The sequence below is a fragment of the Anarrhichthys ocellatus genome, unplaced genomic scaffold (genome assembly GCF_004355925.1).
Source record: "Anarrhichthys ocellatus isolate YVR2014 unplaced genomic scaffold, GSC_Weel_1.0 scaffold7, whole genome shotgun sequence".
NCBI classification, from domain to species: domain Eukaryota; kingdom Metazoa; phylum Chordata; class Actinopteri; order Perciformes; family Anarhichadidae; genus Anarrhichthys; species Anarrhichthys ocellatus.
Window position 1 is genome coordinate 4,781,515 of NW_022280037.1, and position 17,956 is coordinate 4,799,470.

Sequence of the window (17,956 nt, forward strand, 5' to 3'; positions counted from 1 at the left end):
AGGCGCAGCAGCCACGCAAGGGACACACCCAGTCACACATTACTGAGCATGGCTGTGTCGGATACAGCAGCATGCCATACTCACCTCACCTTTGAGTAAACCACAGGGAGTGGCAGAAGTATCATAAAAACTTTCCATTTCAGTTCTTCTCACCACAGAGAAGGAAGGGAGAGGCTTGTGTGATAGGCATACTCCATGCATGAGCAATGGGTCGTTTTATTGTCTAAACATTGTCACATTTTAGTTCCTTATAACAACTAATTATGTATACTCCACAGTTCTGCTTTAATGCATGCTGCACAGTTTTATGATTTGTATGTTTATCTTTGTCAAAATTGCTCTCTGTATCAATCTGAGCTTTTATTTTATGCAATTATTATGCAATAATAATGTAACAATGACATAATCCAGGCATGTTCACTGTGTTGAATTACAAATATGCAAGTTTCAAGAATCTGCAAATAGATTTAAGTATACAGAATTTAATGGAAACCAATGGATGCATGGAACAGCAGATGAAAGGCATCCAAATCACTAAAACACATCAGCAGAGTTTGCAAAATAGTTAGTTATAATGTAGAGGGGATTTGTAGTAAAGTGCAACAAAAAAGAGAACATATTCCTGGTTTAAAGTTACTCTCAGAAAATGCAGAACCAGATCACTCCAGGGATTTAAACATGTGTTAAATGTGTACATAATACATGCTCTGCTTCCACCACTCCTACCAGCAGATTGACAGTTCTCCCCTCAGGAGACACATGTCCTTATCATGTGCACTTCCCTCTCTATTCACCGCCTCCTCTATCCTCATTCCTTGGACGCATTCCTGTGCAAAGTTGGCTGCCGATCATTTCTGCAGGTAGACACATGGAGCCCATCAGCCCTCCTGCCCTGTCCTATCTACCTGGCAGCAGGCACACAGAGTGAGTGATGGTATTTGGATGTCTACTGTGCCTTGCAAAACACAGAGCGACAATGCTTCTCTACACGGATAAAGGGATGTTCTTTCCAATGGTGATATTGCACGTGTTTATAGAGAAAGGGGCCAGCAGCAAAAAGCAAAAATATATTGAGGAAAAGGAGGGAATGAAAATGAAACAATGCGATTTGAGACAGATGGCAAATGAAAGAGAGATAGGAGCACTTAAGCCTACTCCTATCACTGTTTCATTTGGCCGAGTCTCTGGTACTGTAGCACCATTGGTGGGAGTATTGGAAGCCCACTTGTTGTGTAACACCATTTCCCTCCTCCACACTAACGCCAAACTGTGCTACAACAAGGTTGAATCACAACAGCTTTCATCTTGCAGTGTGGGATATTTCAAGTTCATGATGTTTTCATGCTTCCCCATCTCCCCACTTCCCTTTTCACTGTGAAAGAAAGTTCAGCAAGTCAGTGAATTAGACAGCAAACTGTGTGAAGTCAATCATTTGGACCGATAGATCAACCTGAGTTTGTATCTCTATTTATTCCAAATCCTAAGAAGTGATTTCAACATGGATTTTTTTGCTTGAAGAAACCTGCTGTCCAGCTTTAAAGACTCATCTGGCACTCTAAAGACAAGTGTCAAAAGATCACATTGGAAGTCCTCAGCTGAATGTCTTTCTCAACAAACTTTATATAATTACGTCAAACGTCTTTCTGAGAAAATCTGTGGTGCTGCAACAGATCCTTTTTGAGTTTATGATTTCTTGACTGTGTGAAAACGAGAATAAATCTTATCAATAGCCAAAAACAGAGGAAACTCAAATTACAGAATATTTGGTTATGGAACTCCAAAGTTTTCAGTTAAATAAATAATCACTATTTCTTACTTTTAGGATAACATAGTGTTATGGGACTTTACTTTACTTCATAATGGCATTTTTCTAAATAATGCTTGTATTTCATGTGCTAAGACCAAACAAAACATAAAGCTGCTGCACACAAGGCTACCATATTGCTAAAGAGCAATCGTGCTTCCTGAGGAACATCATTGATTTTTCTGTTCTGACCTGCTCTTTGTTGACCTCGTTCTCTATTGTGCTGAGTTGGAGATTTGCTTCCCTGCATGTCTTACTTCAAGATTAATGGAGACAGTGATGAAACTGCTTCTACATCAGCTAATTTGAATTGATATCTAATTGTAACCTTACTCCATTTAACGTTGACCTCTTTCTGCAATAAGGCCAATAACATCACAGCTGACTTAGCCAGACTGCTTGCACACAGAAATATGCAGTAATTTACTGTTTTCCTGACATTTCAATCACTGCAGCGCAGGAACCTCAAAAGCATTTGTTGATTTTTGATAATCTTTATCATACGACATCCTAGATTTCTCATCTGTCTTCCTCTTTCTATCAAGCCCCCCTGCTCACCCCCTTCAGTTAGTATATCATGTTTTCTGGCTCACATAGAGCAGCCCGACTGAGAGGCACACAATCCTGCCAGAGTGTGCCTCGCTCGGGGCTCTTCCGCAGCCAACTGCTACTCCACTCTGCAGTGAAGTGGAATGATGCTCGGCGGCCTCAGCATCCATGCTGGAAGTGCTGCAGCATGTTGCATGTTTGTGCATGTGTGTGTGGGAGTGCTGGGCGGGAAAGACACATTAATTAAGGTGCTTCATCTACGCATGTTAAAAGAAAAGAATGTGGAGAGAGAAAAAAAGGACACAGCTCTGAACAAGCAGCCTGATTTTCTGCCAGTGGTGAGCCAGTGCATATAGGTGTGTCTGAACATGTTTGACTGTCGAAAAGGCTGAGTCAGTCAAGAGAAACACAGACAGAGTGAAGAAAGAGATGGGAGGGGGAACTGATACTGAGCTGACTCCATACATTATGAAAGCATGAGATGGGAAAGGAGACAAACACCCCAGAGGACATTGTCTGAAGGATACTGCATCTGAATTAACCTCAGAAAATCTTTCAAAAGTCTGTGGAGAAAAAACATAGAACAGGTCTTCTGTCTCATTTCCTCCAAAGCACAGAATTCAGGATAAAAATTGTCTTTCAACAATATCCACATTCAATTTTGAAAGTATAATCTCAGCTTAATAAATCATGATTGTACAAATCTGTATGCAAGGTGGAGTCAGGACTTATGTGTGCACTGCGTTTAGCCATATGATAATTTATTATTTGAAAAAGTCTTTGCTTTTGCAAATGCTCTTTCCAAACATTTCCAAAATTACATATTGTCGTGGACCAAGCATGTCGAGGCACAAAGAAACACAGGTTTTAGGTTCAAAAGTTGGGTTTATTTTCCCATGGAAGGTTAAACAAAGCAAATAACTGCAGACAAGGGAATAAACCCAGATCCCCCCATGCTGCCAGAGCTTTTGGTATGGTCCAAAGCTTGGGCCTCTATTGCAGTCTCGCCATCTGCCTAATCTTTTGTTCAGCTAGATAGGAGAACTCAGCAGCCAGGTAACCCAAAGGCACAGATAAATTGATCAATATAACCAGCAATATGACAAAACTATGTATGCTGCATGTGCATGCTTCTTCCAGAAAACAGTACATCTTTAAAGGTGCTAATAAACAAATTCTAAACCAAACAAGCTGATTGTGTTTTATGATTTGACATTAACAGTAATTTTCACAATTTGAACATGTGGCAATGATGTGGGTGAGTCTGAGAAACCTCAAACCTTGGCCACCACACGTCATTGCTTGAACAGTGATTGTTATGTAGAATGTACAGATATTCACCCCACAATATATACCGTTAGCCCACCAGTTTGACACAAAGCTGTCGTTCATCATTCCTACTTTTGGATCAAATTTTCAAAGACATAACGTTTTGTCAATCAGCGAGGATGACATGTGTCAAAGAACAAAAGACTTCCTGCTATTGTTAACAAGCCACCATGGTGACAAATCTGTCAGTCGTCATCACCATCCCATAACTCCTCCACAGATCTAAATATAAACTGCAGAGGTCATTGGTGTTTGCCTTAACTACCAATATAAATGTGTGTTTTATTCTGAGGTCACATTTGCTGAAGATATTCCTTTCCCAACAGGGCAGCAGAATTAAATGTAACATGTGCAAATGTTGGTGTGTCAAGAAAAACATTCACGACTGAAAAATATGAAGGTCCTCCTGACCCTCTGGGCATCCAAGAATGATTACTCATCCGTCTCAGGTTGCCACAATATCAGCTGCATTTGCTTCCCTACTTGAGTGCAAGGTACTGCACAGACTAACTGTAAAGTGTTAGTATTCTATCTTAAAGAAGAGAAGAGAATTCAGCTGACTTTGATGAAGGTTGTGCTGAAGAGTGATGACAGTAAGCACGTCCTATTTGACAGAGAGGCCTATGTGTATATAGGCACACCCCCACATATATAAATGTATATGAAGCTTTGGTGTTGTGCATCTCTACAGCAATGTGCACTTTAGTGAGCACCGGTGATGTATTATTCATAAAAGCAGCCAAAGAATGAGGGACGGAATGCAACTTGCATACCAAGCTTACTAATACACACACACACACACACACATACACACAGCAGTTTATGCAGTAGCCTACATTTTCTGCATAGGCCTCAGCACATAACCTCTGTTTAAAAGCATTGGATGCAAATGTGCAGAAGCTGATTTCGAGTGTAAAGACAGATAAGTGAGAGGAAGCTCAGCACCACCGAAATCTGTAAAAGCACATTGACTTCACTGAAATGCAGGAGGAGAGTCTAAATCCTACTTGATAATTCAGTAGCGTTCTCTGTTGGATTTAATTAGTGCCTAGAAACTATTGAAATCCTAGTGTGTGTTTGGCGTTTGTGCATGTATGTGTCTGTGATGGAGACAGAGAATGAAAGAAAGTGTTTTAATTACCTCTAATTAGAGCTGAGAGATTGGCTGTGAAATGGAGCACAGAGGCCTAATTGCCATGAGACAACCTCCCACCACTGCACGGTGTGGATGGGACACCACCATCTACTCTTACAATCAGTCATTTGGCAATCAAAAGCCACTAAATAAACACAAGGAGATTTACAATATACCATACAATTACTTATGTAAAAACATGCAATCACACCTGTATTTGTCACTGAATTCATCCAAACTTCATATTCTATTCAGTTTCTGCATTCCCGAAAAAATAATTGCAAATTATTGTTAAGAAACTGATTATTAAAGAGGAAGTAGATGCTTCTTAAACACAGAACAAGAATCTAATGAGGTTCAGAAAATAGCTTCATCTCTCATCTATTATTCAACCTCTATCTCTACCTCCATCAGCTGCTACACACACACACAAACACACACATACACACACTGTCCATTTGCAGTAGCACGTTGACAAATGAGAGGAAGTATTAAAGTGCTCTGAGTCTGTGTGAGCACAGCAGTGGTTGTGTGTGTGCACAAATGGCATGCAATTTTAATGATATTCTTCGAGTGGATAGTCTTTCATGGAATATCATTTGAAGTATCTCTAAAATCAATGTCTCCTTATCAGGAGTTTCAGGGGTGCATTCTCAAGAGTGGTGCATCTCAGGCTGATATAACTGCATCTTAGGAGAACCTCACCACTGGTATGGGAGACTCCCTCACTGGTAGCTGTGCTGCAGCTCTTCAGGTATACCAGAAGAAGAATATAAGAGTGCTGAAAAGCTGGCAGCACAGATCAAGAGTGACGTTGCAAAGAAGGTACAATCGGTTTGGTATGGAATTAACCAGAACACATGATGTGCATTTGCCTCAACTGAAACCTTGTAAAATGATCAGCTCCAGTCTCCATCTGTGCCTAAAAAGTAGCCAAACCTTTTACTTTTCCTCCAGAACGCATTATGTAGAACTTTCATAGACTGCTATCAATATAAACATTTACATGAGTTTAAGTTAGGGGTGGGTGACAGGATGAAATTCTCTACCACAGTGGTATTTTCAAGTGAGATATCAATAGATATTATGATCTGGTAAGGTTTCTGTAAACTATTGAGAACTTGTGTTTGTGGATCTGTTTTTGTCTAAATATGACAATAATAAATAAAAAATAAATGTACATCACACTTTATTGTAAAAATGTTGACATGTATACAAAACATCTGCGTACTGATTTGCAACATTACACACAAAGGCCTAATGCACCCATTGATTATTTATGGGCTAGATATTCTGTTCATGGTATGAACAGAATGGCAAAATGTATATTGTCCACTACTGCATTTGAACACATGTTTATTCAAATGTGATATTTTGGATGCTCCACATATCCGAGGCTGCAAAGAGAAATGTGAACTTGAGTTCTAGAAGCTGCCATTCTGCTGGCTGATATTCACACAAGCAGCTCAAAACTAGAGCTGACGCCGTGGGATTTCCCAACCTATTAACCATTACTATTATTAGCCATCTGGCCCACTGTGGACATGAGACTCTTCCTCTAATAGCGCCATGTCTAATGACAGAAAGATATGACAAGAAAAGCAAGGCTTGTGTGATTAGGTTTGACCATATACAGAATGTTAATGTTCTTTCCTGTTGGGAGCAGCGATATACGGAGAAACATTGTAAAAACATTTGCAAAAATAACACAAAAAGTCAAGCCTGAATCTAAAGTAACACAATAATTCAACCATTGTGTGCAAGATTATGGTCACAGATCCATGATAACCCGGCATACATGAGGAAAGCATTTATTCTCATGTAGAACGTTATGTTATTAGTATTTACTACACTGGACTTTGGATTGTCTGTGATCTGGAAGAAAAATTCAAGATATATTTTAGAGCTGGACTTGAATCGAATAAATGAAAATGTTATGGAGTGAATGAATTCATTCATAATGGATATTGTATTGCCAATATTGCTTGCCTCAACTCTTCGGGCACATTCACAAGCAGCAGAGTTGTGTGTTTGTGGTACCTGAAGAGACCATCTGAAAATGTAATGAATAAATGACTGTGTCATTTTAAGTACTTCAAATCTGTATTTTCAATTTATTTTAATCTTTTTCATTAACTTGTTTTATCAATTAAAAGTATAATGTGCAAAAGAAAGAATTAACACTATTTACACTTTGAAAATAATAAAAATGTAAAGCACCAGCAATATCATCCAGCTAAGCACAGAAACAGTATAGCGCATGATCGGCGTCTACAACTCTTCCTAAAGTAAATAACATCTGGTGAAAATCTCAGTTCAACTGGTACCTGTATTATAGTCTTCAAATGATGAATTGTACAAGTGACCCAGATTACACTGTGATTCATTTCGAATGTTTCCTTAAATCATGTGACTCCTCGCTGCCAACAAGTCACCAGACCACACTAGACAGCTGGCTTCACCATCGGGGGGAGTCAGTGCAAGAGCAGGCCTGCAGTCAACCATGAAGAGGAAAGGAGTCAAAAAGTATTTAGCAAATAGAACATTTTTAAACAAATTTCTCACAAATTTTTAAAATTACGTTCTCCCTCACAATCATTCTGTATTAGCCTGTAGTCTGGGAGAGACTCTTTTGATTATGTAGAAAGGAATAAAATCAGCTTGTTTGTTTGCATTCAATGCTGTCTGTCCTGGTCTTACTGAATACATGGACTGGATGGTTATGTAAAGCGTGTAAAGAGGACTATTTACAGTACGTATGAGAGTGTAGGATTTGTATTAACAGTGTCAGATGACATGTACAGAATAAAAAATAATATTGCGCAATAAAAACTGTAACATCATAATATATGATGGCAGCACTGAATATGTTGGTGTTAGAGGGAATACACCCAGTGAATGGTAAATAAACCATGTCTGGTGGTGTCCTTGGGGATGTATGACTCAGCACACAGTGATACGATTGGCTACCAGTAAAGGAGCAGAACTGAGGCTGTATTTTATTATTTGAATGGCATGTTAACCCCAGTAACATATACGTACATGCATTTATGGGAAATATAGGTCATATTATGGGTTAGTGGCATATTGTGTACATATCAGTCATCATATGGGACCAAATAAATTGAATGAGAGCTTTTTCCAGGTAGAAAGGTTTCAGCTACAACCACTTACGGTATATGGGTTTCCAAACATAACGTAAGGCCCCGTCTTTTCACGACATGAAGACTGTGACTGAGAGGTAAAGCAAAGCTGAGCACAAAGCTAGCACAAAGGTCAGCACAAAGGTCAGAGTTAGGAGGTTTGAATTGAGTAAGCGAAGGAACAGGCTCACAACAGACCTTTGAAGAGGGTGGCCTGATGGCAAGCAAGATTTGAATACAACTGCCCTTGATATTTTCCCAGAGAAACATGCTACCTGATGCTAGAGCCACTGTAAGCTGTGCACTGAATGAGTCCGTTATTAGAGGGACGTGCCATACAAGAAAACGACTGAACTATTTGTGAGCCATTTTTAAAGATTTAAATTCAAGTCTTCAGTATGAACAATAGAGATTTGGGACTGAGAGCCATGGTAGGGAAGTTGAAAGTGCTGTCGGTTATAGTCTTTCATGAGATTTGCTGACAGTAAGAATATACAGAATAATGGCATCCTGCTCCTTAAACAACAAAATGGCTGGCATACCAGCATGTGTGAGTCAATCATTGTCTGCTCCCCTACTGCCAAAACCGTCCAGGTTTGTCCAGGGTGGTGGTGGTGGGTGGTGATTGGTGGGTGACATTCCAGTATGGAAGCTGATCCTTCTCAGGATGTACACACGGGCATCCCCTACACACAGTGTCACAGCCTGTCACTGAGATACCTGGAGTGTGTTCATGTGTGTTTTACCCTGACCATGGCACATTCGATCTCAATAAGGATTTAAGAACATAACTTTCAGCAGAACTGGTCTGAAGCTATTGTCATGGTGAATCGTACTTTTCTAAAATCAGACAGGTGACATTCCAGAGGAGGACTTGCCATACTTGACAGGGATTGACTCAAAATAAACTTTGCACCATGTTCCTGTTCATGAAGGAACATGTTATTCAGTGCAACAGTGTGGCTCATGTGTATAAATGTTGTGTTTCACAGTTTTTGGACAGCATTGGAGGTCTATGGCGCAGACAATTAAGCAATTGATTCATACATTCATTATGAAACATTCCTTACGATACATTCATTGGTGTTTTCATAGGATTCGTTCACTTGTTGTAATATGAAAAATATAAAATATTAGCAGATAATCTTTGACTAAACATTGAAGAAAGATAAACGTCTGATCTAGTGAGTGCCACACCCGCCCACAGTGCCAACAGCGTGTGAAAGCGGGGAGTGATTGGATGAGCATCACCATGGCAATGCGATGACGTCTTCGTCCCTTGCTCTAATTGGAGGAAACCCCGTGGCCCCAGCCGCTGCAGCGTTCCGGTCTGTCAAACTACCCCCGAAGGACCGCCTCTTTCGCCGCGCTAAACAACTACTGGTTTACAGCGACAAGTCTTTCTGTCAATCACGTGAGATTACGGTATATTATTGGACGGTCGACACTCAGCTAAACCGCCCCTATTTCAGCAGGTTGAGTTGAATTTTCGCTGCTACTGCCGTTATTTGCCTTTCTGACCATCCTCTCAAATCTGATCTATTTGTGGAGCAAATTTGGACCTCCGTAGGTTAGAAACGATGAGTACTTTACATGTTTATTTTCGTTAAGAAGGCTATACGGTCGCTGGTTGATCGACGAACAGAAAACTGTGGTCTGATTAGTGTTTAATGCGAGTATCGCTAACGTGACATTTTTATTGAAAGGAGTGGCCGATCTAGCTTTAGCTAACGTGCAGCTAGCTGCAGCAGACAGCTTTGTGGCGGGTTGTCGTGCGGAACGGTAGACTTGCAGAAACCGTTTAAAACCAGCTTCTTTGTTGTTTTAGACTGCAATTTATCTCAAGTGTGTACGTTAATTGTGGTGAAAGCAGGCTAACTAAATTTACTACGTTTGGTAATTTAAGATAAATATTTCTGGAAACGTTTTTTTTCTCGCCTTACGCATTTTAATCGCTGCTGTTTCACTTTACTGCTCATACCAGGCGGATGCATGTATTTTTTTTTTTCATGTCGACGCCTATCGTTACTAATTGTTCTAACCTTCTTTTCGCAGCTTCTACAGTCGCTGTGAGGACATAACGTCCCTTCGCTGCTGCACCCATTCTTCAAACCCATACTCCTTCGATTGCCACACAATCCCGGATTTTCCCAAATTTATCAGTCCCCCCAAATAATATAAACTATGGATAAAACGGATCTTATTCAGAGGGCCAAGCTGGCGGAGCAAGCCGAGCGTTACGACGACATGGCGGAGAGCATGAAGGAGGTCACGGAGAAGGGAGAAGAGCTGTCAAACGAGGAGAGGAACCTGCTGTCCGTCGCCTACAAGAACGTGGTTGGGGCGAGGCGCTCCGCGTGGAGGGTGTTGTCCAGCATCGGAGTGAAGGCCGAGGGGTGCGAGAAGAAGCAGCAGATGGTCAAAGAGTATCGGGAGAAGGTGGAGAAGGAGCTCCAAGAGATCTGCGATAACGTCCTGGTAAAGTATTCCAGTCTTTGAATGGTTGAAAGTGTTTTCTCGTAATAAAAGAAACGTGGTTTAACATTAATTTAGGGGTATGTACTTAGAACTGGGTTGAAGAAACCGTGTTTGCTCAACTTGAAGGTTAACACGTCTTTCACAGATGCCCGTCTTCATGACACATCTGTAGTCCCAAAAATGTAAAGTGACGCATGGTTTTATTTAAAGTCAAAGATTGTGTGACAAATGGCATCTGCCCTGTTTTTCCTGCGAGCTCCACGGTTGCATGAATATATGACCGGAGAGGACAAGGAAGTAGTATGTAGTCCTCCCACTGTTCCTGCCTTTTGGGAATCTGGATTTAGAACAATGGGCCCTGAAACCATGTGAGGGCGTGAACTGACACAAAGGTCATAGTGACTACACCATCAAGGTGTGTCTGAATGGGTGGAGAGAGGACGTACACACACACACACACACAGAGGAAAGATAGGCGGTATACTCTGTGTTCTATAAAGCTATGCTATGTTCAGTATCCATATCTTCCCATCTGGCTGATAGAAGCCTAATGTGGTTAGCCAAGTGCAAGAATTTACATGCCTAAATGACTCACACACTTTCTACAGATCATCATCGTACAACAAGGCTGTGTTTGACAGTTAAGCTAAATGCATTCTCAGACATTACACTCCACATTTAAAAGCTTTACTGGAATACTAGGGGGGGGGGTAATACTTTCACCTCTTGTTTAATCTAATGCAACAGCACAGATTGGTGCTTTGCATTATTTCAAGCCTGCCTTGATAATGGATTAGAGGAGATCGCCGCTGTTGAACCAAAGAGGAAGCTGAGCTGTAAGATTGAGATAATTTCCATGAGCCGCGCTGCAAAGTTGCAGTCGCCGTTCATTTTTTTTTTTCTTTTTTTCAACCAGCTTTCCATATGATTTCCTAAGACTATGCGCTTGAACAGCTGTGACTCAGCTTTCAGGATCTCTTGATAGCGAGTGGCGTCAGGAGGGTTTGTCAGCAGAGGAGGGTGTGTCGGTCCTCATGCCTTAACTTGTCTGCAGACAACCTGACAGGTTAGTGATGCACCCACAAAGGGCCGTAAGTGTAGAGGCCGCAGTAGACGAGTAAGCTGCTTGTATTCCCTCCGCCTAGATTTCCTGCACTGCAGACTGTGAAACCGAGCGGACTTGCGTCTCGGCTAAAAGCAGGTCTGGAGGAAGCAGGGGCTTCTGGATGCTTGGGCTCCAGTTTCCACACAGGATGTAAATGTAGGGCTTGTAGACCAGACGGTGTGCCAGCTGAGCAAATTCAGGCTATTCACACTTTTTCAGAACATGACACTCCAGACTGTACCTTGACATTTGAAGCTTCGAAACAGATAAAATACTACAAAGATGTGAATCGGGGGTTTGGTTTGCCACCATGGCTTGTCAGATATTTTAGCGTTGGGACAATTCAAAATCAATCTAGTCAAAGTTGTCATAAAGGCAGTCACATGTAACTAAGAACCACCTCACAGAACATTATAGTGTTGCCATTTTGAATTTGTAATGAAGGATTAGTCCATGCTCGGGGAAAATAAATCGATTCCCTACATGCATAGGCACTGCACACATAACCAGTCAGGCTTTAATGCAGCAACACTGCTTTCTTGTCTTTTGCTGGTGACTGAAATCAGAGCTTTGTGTGAAAGTGGGGCTACCCCTCTTCTTGTCTATTGTGCAGAGCACACAGTGGAAAAGGAATGCTTAGTACTTGAGACATGCCCGTGTTTCGGCTGTGCCAATCTTTGTGTCGGTAAATGACTGGGTAGGCGCTGCTGGGGTGGGTTTGGCTCAAACAAGGGCAGCTTCTTTCTCCCCAGGGTTCAGAGGGGAGAGCTCTTTTCTTTGACTTTTTTAATAATAAATTGTATTTAAGTTGAAGGAAAGGAGGATGTTTCTATTTATTCTAAACGCCACATTGCCTCTCGGTCAGGACTGTTGTTGGGGGGCGGGGGGTTGAAGGTATTCTCAAGCATTTTTCAGCGGTTAATCTTTTCTCTAAATCGTTTCATCTGAGCACAAACTCCAGTTTCACAGACACAGATCTGGTAGTCTTCCCATGTCTGTTCTAAAACAGATGATTTGGCCTAGAATGTAATCACAGGATGTGATTCTGTTTTATATTTTAGCTATTTTACTACGACTACTATACTCTTTAAACCCTGTTGCCGTTTTAAGCAGCCTTTTCAGTGGGAAAGCACAGATTACGATTATTTAACAATGAAACGGTTATTTATTTCCACTGTTCTGCTGTATATTATGTGATTTATTTTCAAAATGTGTGGGTGATCTACCAGAAAAGGAGCCATCAGTTGTACTTTGCTCCTGATAATGCAGCACTGTACTAATTAGTCATCGAGCTGAGCATCTATGAAGGGAGTAGTGCTCTCTGGTGGACGGAGGCTTATGGGACACTTACAGTGGATGAGCCCCACCTATTTTGAGGTGTGTGTGTGTGTGTTCGCATCTTTATTTGTGCCCAATTTGGTAACTATTTTCTCTAAATCTAGCATGTCTGCTTGTTTAGTGAAAGCTTTTGGTAATGTTATCCCTGTTCGACTGTTCAATATTTGCTCGGTGCTTCTACTTCAATTGATCGAACTTTTCCTGTCTTCACAGAAACTGCTAGATGAGCATTTGATTGCAAACTCCAAAAATCCTGAGAGCAAAGTCTTCTACCTAAAGATGAAGGGGGACTACTTTAGATACCTTGCTGAAGTTGCTGCTGGTGAGAAGAAAGATGGTGAGTTCATAGTTGTACTCTATTTATTGTATTAATTTGTTTTTGTTTTTTTAATCATACAAAAAAAGTAACTTCTACAAACAAATCCCAATTCAAAGATGGAGCAAAAGATCTAATTTCATCCTGGAAGAAAAGCCTTCATGTTAAATGTTAAATTTTCTTTACTTCTCTATGTAATGAAGTGTCTTTTTTTTATTTGCACGTTATTGGCTAAACCCCCCCTTGTTAGAAAAAAGAACAAATATAAGTGGGCCACTTTTTTACACTGCAAATACCAACGTGTCAGATTTTGTCTTAGAGCTGGAAGTGACGTCAAGTGGGGCAATGCGTCACGGCCACGTGACCACAGGGCTCCGTCATAGTGTGTGTGTGTGTGTGTGTGGCACCAGATTGGCCTCCAGCTCTCCGACATGGAACGATGTATAGTGACAGAATTTCTTCCCCACCTTCCCCTCACTGTTCTTATTAGCATTGTGTACTTCAAATCCAATTATCAAAATTGGTGTGCTGGCAGACATTTGCATTAGTTTGTTCCTGAGTACTTTCTGATGTCCCCACCCTGTCTGTAGCTCTCAGCCCCAAACCATTGGTTCCTGATCATCTTTAAAAAAAAAATAACAAAACTGCATAGTTTCATTATTCAATGTAAAGAAAAGGCTTAATAAATACATGTTTGGGGACTATATTAAGCCAGTGATTAATACACATGTGGTGCTCTAGTGACTGTGGCAGTATGTTGGATTATAATACCCATGTTTATGGTAATGGTAGAACATGTCACTTGGTGCAACAGTGCGGCTCATTCATGTTTTAGCTTAACATCGGCGGTCTATGGAACAAAGGAATACACTACATCAGGCTTTGGCTACATAGACAATTTCTTAGGTGGATCGATTTCTTGCTGGATTTAGTGTTTTCATAGGATTTGTTGACAATAAGAAAAATAAATATGCTTATAGATTGCACTGTAATTAAGATGCTTGGGGGCAGCCACTGATAGCCACTAGCTTAGCACAAAGACTGGTTCTGTCCAAAGGTAACAAATTAGATCTACCAGCACCCCCTAAGCTCCCTAATTAACGCATATGTTTATTGTGATGCTATATTTCTTGGCCAGGAGTAGTAACCCTTCCGCTGGCTGCTTTGCAACTAATTCAACAAGTCTGTGCAATAGTCTGACACATACAGTTGTGTGAAAAAGTGTTTGCCCCCTTCCTGATTTCTTATTTTTTTGCATGTTTGTCACACTTAAATGTTTCAGATCATCAAACAAATTTAAATATTGGACAAAGATAACACAAGTAAACACAAAATGCAGTTTTTAAATGAAGGTTTTTATTATTAAGGGGAAAAAGAAATCCAAACCTACATGGCCCTGTGTGAAAAGTGATTGCCCCCCCCCCCTCCCTGTTAAAACATAAATTAACTGTGGTTTATCACATCTTTGGAATGCTGAGTTCAATTTCTCTAGCCACACCCAGGCCTGATTACTGCCACCCCTGTTCTCAATCAAGAAATCACTTAAATAGGACCTGCCTGACAAAGTGAGGTAGACCAAAAGATCCTCAAAAGCTAGACATCATGCTGTAAAAGTAACACGGCATTTCAGAAAAGGAACATCATACCAACAGTAAAATATGGTGGTGGTAGTGTGATGGTCTGGGGCTGTTTTGCTGCTTCAGGACCTGGAAGACTTGCTGTGGTAAATGGAACCATGAATTCTGCTGTCTACCAAAAAATCCTGAAGGAGAATGTCCGGCCATCTGTTCGTGACCTCAAGCTGAAGCGCACTTGGGTTCTGCAGCGGGACAATGATCCAAAACACACCAGCAAGTCCACCTCTGAATGGCTTAAGAAAAACAAAATGAAGACTTTGGAGTGGCCTAGTCAAACTCCCGACCTGAATCCGATTGAGATGCTGTGGCATGACCTTAAAAAGGCGGTTCATGCTCAAAAACCCTCCAATGTGGCTGAATTACAACAATTCTGCAAAGATGAGTGGGCCAAAATTCCTCTACAGCGCTGTAAAAGACTCATTGCCAGTTATCACAAACACTTGATTGCAGTTGTTGCTGCTAAGGGTGGCCCAACCAGTTATTAGGTTTAGGGGGCAATCACTTTTTCACACAGGGCCATGTAGGTTTGGATTTTTTTTCCCCTTAATAATAAAAACCTTCATTTAAAAACTGCATTTTGTGTTTACTTGTGTTATCTTTGTCTAATATTTAAATTTGTTTGATGATCTGAAACATTTAAGTGTGACAAACATGCAAAAGAAATCAGGAAGGGGGCAAACACTTTTTCACACAACTGCCCACAAACCCACAGAGTTGTCATTTTTACTCGGATTTTTTGTACAGTTGAACTATTGCTTTATTGTCACGTTTCATCCAGTGTGTAGCTTTAAATAGAAATTGTAAAATTTTCAAAAAACTATTTGGTACTAAGATGCCATGTTTGGACAGATTCTGCTAAAATGAATTTGCTTTAAGCAGACGTCTCTCAACCGTGACATGCATACATTGACCATTGGGTTTGATTCCTTCCTCTGTCCCCAGACACCATTAAGAGCTCACAGCAGTCATACCAGGAAGCGTTTGACATCAGCAAGACTGAGATGGACTCCACACATCCCATCCGCTTGGGCTTGGCGCTCAACTTCTCTGTCTTCTACTACGAGATCCTTAACTCTCCACAAAAAGCCTGTGAATTGGCTAAAGAGGTCTGCAGACTTTTCTTACATAAATCTGTCACTTTCCACATTTCTGCAGTTGTACTATGTTGCAACCTGCTAATATTTTCTTTTTCTTTGCTTCCAGGCATTCGACGATGCCATTGCAGAGCTTGACCAGCTCAATGAGGAGTCCTACAAAGACAGCACTCTCATCATGCAACTCCTCAGAGACAACCTGACAGTGAGTGCTCTCGTCTCACAATGCACAAAAATAAGCTCCACTGTGTAAGATGTAGGGTTATGTTTGCCTCAGTTTGAAGCGTACTGTGACCATAACACGAACACATTTGTTGAAATGGCCTCAATTGAAGGAAAGGACAAAAGCGTGCCGTTTTAGTGAAGGGTGAGACCAAATCTGCTTAGCATTTCTTGTGGTTGGACACCCGATATCATACAAACGTTGCATGTATACACAGAATTCACGGAATGGTTGGACATGAAGGGGTTAAAGTCTATGAAAAGTCATTGGCTAAAATGTGTATGAACCCTGATTCATGGTCTTGCCAGAAAGAGAAGCTCGTATCCTATTGCACACATCCCCGCCGATTCCACTGTCGGAAAGTAAACAACCAGACCAGCACTTTGTTTGAGGAGTACCAAGTTGCCTCAGTATTTATTTACTGTCCAATGACCGAACTTCTTTGTTTACAGGATTTATTTAAAAATAGATTTTTCTAGCTCTACTTCAAATTTCTACATTGTGTTAAACCTAACAATTTCAGGGTGTGCACAGAGATGTGTCTAATGTGTAATCACTGCCAATTACAGGTCCACTACAAAGTATGGCTTAAAGTTTTCACAGTGATTATGGATCTGCGACTGTATTCCACTTTATTTGTTTAACAAATCTCTGTTTCTATCCTCAGTTATGGACATCAGACAACACTGCTGAGGAGTGCGAGGGTGGAGAAGGAGGAGAGCAAGGCGAGAATGAGAAGTAAAAAAAAAAAAGTCCTCGATGTTGGGGTCCTCTCTAAAAACAACAAAAGGAAGAAAAAAAAAAAAAAAAAAACCTTTTTACACATCCTTCATTCCTTTATTGCTCCACTCAAACATTCTACCAATGAAACCCATTGCTGAAAAGAGTCATGTAAGAAAATAATGATTTAAAAATAAATGAGTACAATAAATTCTTTTCACAATGTTGATTTGGACAACTGTAGAAAAGAGAAACCCTCTCTTCGTCTGGTTTAGGTTTGTCCTGGCCTTCCCATTTGTGCAGTTTCAGCTGTAGAGCAGTGATTGATAGCTTGACATGGTATCGGACCCCCAGCTCAATTTAGAGGCAAGAAAACTTAAGTCCCACTGTTGGACAACTGGAAGCTCAAATCCCACCTCTTGAGACAGTTTAAATATTTTTCCAATAAGAAATATTAAAAGTAGTTCTCCCCCCCCCCCCATATCTTTTTTTGAGTGCGTCTGTCTCTACACAGTTACGTGGTACGGTTACAGCAGCTGAAGTCCAACTTCAAACGGATGAAATTTTCACACTGCAGGGAAAGCTTGTGCACTTTACATGCTGGCAACAAATACTATAATACAGCCAAGTAGTGCCAATTGGTTAAACCCTCACTTTCTGCCCTGGTTCTGATGCCACTCTTTCACTGAAGCATGCCTGTTGTTTGGGGGGGGGGTGATGGGGCTTGTCTGATCAAATGCAGGGACCTTTTCAATGGGAGGAAGACAATTCTGTCATGCATGTCTCTTGAGATATTACACTGGAATGGGGAACAAATGCTGTAACACACACAAGTCCAAGTGTCAAGTTTAGTGATTTTAAATGCAGGTTTGTACACATCCTTCAAGTGGGTGGTTTGTTAGTCTGTCCAGTGATTGTCATTAGAGATTTGGACCACTATTGTTTTGCTATTCATTCAATTGTTGTCCCCAAAAGCCTTGTGGAACTGTTTGAATCCCTATGTATCAGCTATGTTAACATGAATAAAACATTTTATAAACCAAGGCCAACTTTGTCTGTTTTATTTGCTTAATAATGTACTGTGG

At 40.8% G+C, this 17,956-nt stretch overlaps 1 protein-coding gene across 1 annotated transcript; it reads left to right on the forward strand.

The window, feature by feature from the left end:
- Nucleotides 1–9,422: 9,422 nt before the first annotated feature.
- LOC116383782 (14-3-3 protein zeta) lies at nucleotides 9,423–17,915 on the forward strand. Its single transcript, XM_031847871.1, has 6 exons — nucleotides 9,423–9,530; nucleotides 10,016–10,438; nucleotides 13,095–13,218; nucleotides 15,777–15,940; nucleotides 16,038–16,133; nucleotides 16,819–17,915. Exons 2-6 carry the CDS (start codon nucleotides 10,145–10,147, stop codon nucleotides 16,891–16,893), a joined length of 753 nt encoding a protein of 250 aa, XP_031703731.1. The 5' UTR covers nucleotides 9,423–9,530; nucleotides 10,016–10,144; the 3' UTR covers nucleotides 16,894–17,915.
- The last annotated feature ends 41 nt before the right edge of the window (nucleotides 17,916–17,956 follow it).

Excerpts from the sequence above, each read along its gene's own strand:
- LOC116383782 (XM_031847871.1), top strand. The coding sequence starts at position 10,145 with ATGGATAAAACGGATCTTATTCAGAGGGCCAAGCTGGCGGAGCAAGCC. Across the intron at positions 10,439-13,094 it reads AGATCTGCGATAACGTCCTG|AAACTGCTAGATGAGCATTT; the intron begins GTAAAGTATTCC and ends CTGTCTTCACAG. Across the intron at positions 15,941-16,037 it reads CCTGTGAATTGGCTAAAGAG|GCATTCGACGATGCCATTGC; the intron begins GTCTGCAGACTT and ends CTTTGCTTCCAG.